The 5,549-nt window shown below is 47.2% G+C and overlaps 1 protein-coding gene across 1 annotated transcript; it reads right to left on the bottom strand.

The window, feature by feature from the left end:
• On the bottom strand, positions 1-849 carry B0J16DRAFT_324592 (uncharacterized protein; the record flags this gene model as incomplete). Its single annotated transcript, XM_046125834.1, has 3 exons — positions 1-267; positions 715-808; positions 842-849. The coding sequence occupies 3 exons, from the start codon at positions 847-849 to the stop codon at positions 1-3; spliced, it is 369 nt and encodes a 122-aa protein (XP_045979492.1).
• Positions 850-5,549: the final 4,700 nt, after the last annotated feature.

The following is a 5,549-nucleotide window of genomic DNA, read 5'->3' as shown; positions in this document are numbered from 1 at the left end:
TCAATATTTTCTAGGCCCTTGTCTCTTCACTTGCTTGGCTTCAAACCCTTGTGATATCATAGAATGGCGTCGCCTTTTCGAGTGGCTTTTACTCTTCCCCAGATCTCTGATATGGTGGTTGGTCTTTGGCGTATTATCAGAATCGAGTTGTCCGTCTCTATGGCCCTCACTCTCTGACACAAGTGCATCACCTTGCGAGGCTGCTTCCTCATCATCTAGTCCTAGTGTAAGGTTCGGGTTCTGTGTGCCACAAGTAGCAGCGCGAACCTAAAGGTAATATGCCAGTACGCTCTTCAAGCAGTATTTAGTAACTGGTCAACAGCAGAAGATTTTTAACAAGTTACCCAATGTCATAGTTGAAGAACTCCACTTCAGCCAAGCCGATGTTAACACGAAAGGAAAGATGGAGCGAATGTCAGTCAGCCCTTGCTCAAAGGGCCAGATGCCACTATATATGTATGTAGTTCACCGAGTATTGCGGGATCTACGGGTCCAGCAGCAGCATTCTAGAACGGTATTCGACTACCAAGCTTTCAAGGCGAGATATTGGAGAGCTTCATGACCAGACGTGACACTTCCAAGCAACATGTAACGAACCCAACAAAAAGAATGAAAAGTAGCGTGCTCCATCCGAAGATCAGAGAGCAATTACATGTAAGACATCTCGATCTCTAATCCATGCATGCTTATATCATCATACTGCGGTCAACTTACAATCGTCGACTTCTCATGTCCTTGTGTCATCCCCGAAATGGTTTGCGCGCTCTCCAATATCTGTCTCAGCCTGTTCTTGGAGTGAGGAAAAAGCCTAGGAAAAGTAGTGGCTCAGGACAAGGCGCACAAATACATGACTGAAGATTCTGCATTCACCGAATCGCTCCTATCAGTTATTCAGCTTCAGCGCCAGATCGGCGCCGGGTCATTATATCAACTCAAGAGCCTACAATTTTCCATTCGCTTTCTAGATTTGTGCTCCGTTACTGTTGTACATCGCTTGACGTCTCCCCAGTGACTACGTTTTCTCACGCGTCACATCGCAGGCGCGGAGTCTGCTTGTGAGTCGGAACAAACTTCTGGTGAGGAAAGACTTGGAAAGAGAAGCAATAGTGCAATAGAAGCCATGTCCTCTAAGGTACGTCCATTCAACGCCATTGTCTACCCTATTCTCCAAAATTGTGAGGCTACCAACGGGTAAATCCTTCCTGTTCGCACCCACTGCCATTTTAATTATGACGCAAATGTCTTTCTCCTCGCCTTAAGCGCCAAGCACTGGCTCAAACATTTACTTCGATCCCGAATATCTCGGTAGTGGGGCGATAAGGGTGCAGGTCCGAGGTCTTCTCGCTCAAGACGGAGGACGAAGCGCGGACGAGTCTATGTGATGACCGTCAATTCAGTCTTGGCTCCGTAGTAGTCGGTTTCTCAGGATTCTTCCACTAAACAGTACGTAGCGAATACGAGACCGTGAAAAGACGGTATTCATAATACCCCCTCGGGGGTTGGTCTTAGTATACTAGGGCCTGCTGGGGTTTGGCCATCCACACCACGATCATGCCCGCGGAACTTCATTCTCCCTGGCCCCCGACCGTCCGCAGCGAGCCAGTTCTGGAGCCCTGTTATGTCGGGTACCTACCGATCGTAGTGATGCAACTCAACTCGAGAGCTAAGGGGACTCTGTTTCTTCAGAGAGTGTCGTCACAGTGGCCTCAACCTACGAGGAAACGACCCCACCCGCTGTTTCATCGTCCGTCAGCACCCGTCCTCAGCGAGATTGGCAGCCACCAAAACACCTCTCCGAGTGATAATTTCCATTCCGTATCGCCTCTAGATTATATTCAACCTTCGCCTTCGAATTAGCTCGTACCTGTATCCGTCCATCGAATCGAATTTGAATAAGCCCCAGATTCTGTATTCTGTGTTATGGAGTCGAGAATCCGGCGAAGCGCGAAGCGCGACGTCCAGTTCTCGTTGATTGATTGTATCCTACGCAGTTGTAGTCGTCTGAACGACCATGCCCGGCTAGCGGAGTCTGGCGAACAGCCGAAGCCCCACGGATCCAGACTGATCCCAGTTCACCAACGCCGAAGACGCTGACCTGCTGTGCCCAAACTTCCCGCTTTTCCTCTCTCCAACCACTATTTACATTTGCTTGCTAGCCCATAGACAGCGATTTCTTACTAATGTGTGTGTGATTCTAGGCTCCTTCTGGCTTCTATGTCCTTTGTTTCACGATTGTGTGCGGTCTCCCTACAGTGTACCCTGTCATGAGACAGCTTAGGACGATGCAGGAGGTATCATACGAAGGGCGCAGATGCTCAATGTGAGGGGCAATGACGTCAATATGCCAGCCACACACGCACTATTCACGTTGCCTCATATCAGGATAGTTATATCTGTACTCAGCTGCAACCAAACTACATGGTTCAACTTTGTATAGTCTTTACTCATTGGAAGGTACCATCTCGCAAGTCATTATAATCTGCATACTGGCATTTTCTACACTACATGAGATTGATCCTAAAGGCGATACTTGGCTCATTCTCCGGAATCCCGGCGCTCCGCTCGTGGTATGTTATACTGCAGAAGAATGGCCCAGCACATTATCATACCATCAATCAAGCGATTTGACTCACCATGAACCGTCTTTTATACACACGGCAACTCTAAGTGAACATGATAGCGACTTGAGTGATGTGTCATCGCTCCCCCGAGCGGCGCCAGAACCTAGGCACGTCCGATTCAGATTATGCTCACAACATCTTAGCCTTGCATCTACTTTTTTCTAGAATATTGCTGCGTGGTGAGTGGAGAGAAACAGTATGTAAGTCCAGTTTAAAATGGACGGTTACGACAAGGGACTAGGGATCATGAAGCCTTTCTTATGCTGATGAACATACTGCATCACCAAACGCGAGTGGTTCCCAGAACACTGGCTATTGAAACATTGGCAAAGGTTGCCGTGCTGGTCGAATATTACGATTGCTATCAGACGGTCAAGCTATGAGCGGAGACTTGGATCTCGAACTTTGGCTCAGACCTACCCACTTACTACTCAAGAGAGATACTATTAAGGCTTGCAGTAGCTTTGCCGCTCTCCGAGTACGGGGCGTTTAGTCTTCTTACCAAGGCTGTTATCTGGAGAAGTCGAGGACCTATAGAAACACTGGGGTTACCGATACCCCAGCAAATCGTTGGTGAGACACAGCAAAACAAACGAACTGAGCTATGAGCCTGATAAAGTAAATCAGACGCTCTTAAGGAGAAAAGAAAACAAACTATCAGAGAGTCGATCCAGCGCCTATAAAGCATTTTGAACAGTTTGAATGTGAAGAAAGACGACTACTACAGTAGACAGTGCCTGTATATGCAGTTAGGGGTACATTGATCAGAACCTGTTTCTCAATGGTCACAAGCCGCTACCAAACCCTCCATTTTTCAGGTGGAGTCTCAGCGCCCTGAAAGAAGCTATGTACAACTTCGACAGTTTCACCAACTGTGCATGCCAGACTCGTTCAGATCATATGGGAACTCTCCGAACGAACTTGTTGGACTGTATCGCAATTGGTTTTGAAGATTTCAAAGATGGCCTTGGTTTGGATCAGTGTCAGGTTAAGGAACGGGAGAAGAATATTATCAGATAATAGCTTAGCAATAGAATATAGTTCAAGATTTTATTATATATTTTGTATCAGAATAATGGAAAGGATTGTTCAGGCTTAAAAGGGTCGTCACGGCCTTCTAAAAGATTGAGGGATGAGGAAGGCCGAGATATGTAGCTACAAAGCGTCTAATAAGTGAGGAATCACGCAGGGTTACTGTTACGTATGACACACTGCCAGTTGGAAGTGAGATGAAGCCTATTCAATGTCTCGCGATGGTGAATTAGTAACACTAAGACGAGCATTAAAAGTGTATTTGAGATCTTACTGATAAGGGTTAGGTAACGTCAACAAGGCCCTGTCATAGTAGCCGACTCTCGGCTACCGTACCTAGGTTTACAGTGAGTTGGAGCAGACTCGATTACAGCTTAGTACATTGAATTGGGCTGAGATACTATGACCGCCGGGTCGAACATATGCAGATGGAACCGTCGCGACTCCTGACAGCAAGCCCACCCAACCCTCGTCTGTAAACCGGTCGGCAAACTCCAAAACCGGTCTTTTGCATAGTGGGCATCCCAAACGGAGAAATCAAGGTTGCTTTCTACAAACCGACAAACTGTCGATCTCAGTATGCAACAATGCAGCTGGACTGTCCAGACCAGCTTGCCTGATACAAAGGGCCCTGGTAGGGTTCTTCCTCTGGCTAGCAATACGCCCCCAGCCCTCTGACCCAGGCGTCACAGCTTGGCTGGGTGCAATCCGTATCATCAGATGTTGTGTGCAAACGATGTGACAGTTATGTATTCGATGGCGCGAAGTTTGGATAAGCTGGTCTGCCCTTGATGCCTGTCTCCCTTGCAAAGAATCCCGATAGACAGAACTCAGGCTTGATCTGCTGGCATTTCTTATCTGAGGTAGAATCCCTAGCTAGTCCCGTTCTAATACTCGGCTCCATCGATTTTAATACTACACCACTGCACATCAAAAAGACCCCTGCTACATTTAGACGTATCCAAAGCCCAAACTATCATGCGCCGTGACGTTTCGTAATGTTAGCATCATCCAATATTCTAGCTTACGGGATAATGCAGCCCTCTATTCTCAGCGTGTGGTCCCATACAAACCACCAGCCGCGTCTCAAATGCACGCAAAACGTATCCATGGTATGATCGAACCTAAGGTACGTATCTAGCTTAAGATATCTCGCAGTGGGGCGGGGAGTATCGCTCCGTACCCCGCCACCCACCATCACGTAGCGCCAAAGGAGAAGTGTGGTGAAAATCTTGTTTTAAACCGGGCGCACAATGGTGGCTTTCACTCCACCTTATTACCGCTAGCGTTAATTCTAAACTGCTACAAGATTCAGGGTCCTCAAGATATCCGGTTTTATGGGCAAGCATTCGTCCTCTTTACTATCCCACATCCCACGTCTAAGTTCTAAATATCACTAACTTCAGTCTACCGCCATTATTATCCAAAGACGATTATTTCGGCGAAGTAAGTATCTCACTACAGCCATTGCCAGCTTGTAAATTCAACATGAAGAAAGAGTATTTATTCCTGAAGCTTCACTACAAATACAGCACCTAACCCCCCCTTTGCAAAGATGCCTAATCAAACTTGCTACATACGCGCGGATACGATGGGGTAAGTTTAACAAAGTGCGGACTAGAAAGTGGTCACATTATTGGTTTGTTGAATTGGGCCTTTTATTAGTCTATCAGGAAGGTGTTGATTCAAAACCCCCTCCTTTTCTGGATACGAGGATAATGGTGTGATAAGAGAGTAGAGCCCAATTCCAGCCGCCAATAACAGCTCCAAAGCCCACCTTTAATCTGATCATAATCTTGGCATTCTCGGCCTCTCGGGGCAGGGGCCGCGCAAAAAGGTTGCGCTACGTTGAGTTGCAGGGTTTTCTGGGACGCAGTTTCAGCAAACACCTTCCCT

The sequence above is a fragment of the Fusarium flagelliforme genome (assembly GCF_020744385.1).
Source record: "Fusarium flagelliforme strain FIESC 12 MPI-CAGE-AA-0113 chromosome Unknown B0J16scaffold_7, whole genome shotgun sequence".
NCBI lineage: Eukaryota > Fungi > Ascomycota > Sordariomycetes > Hypocreales > Nectriaceae > Fusarium > Fusarium flagelliforme.
Note: the sequence above shows the minus strand (reverse complement) of the source record. Positions and strands in the feature narration are given on the sequence as shown.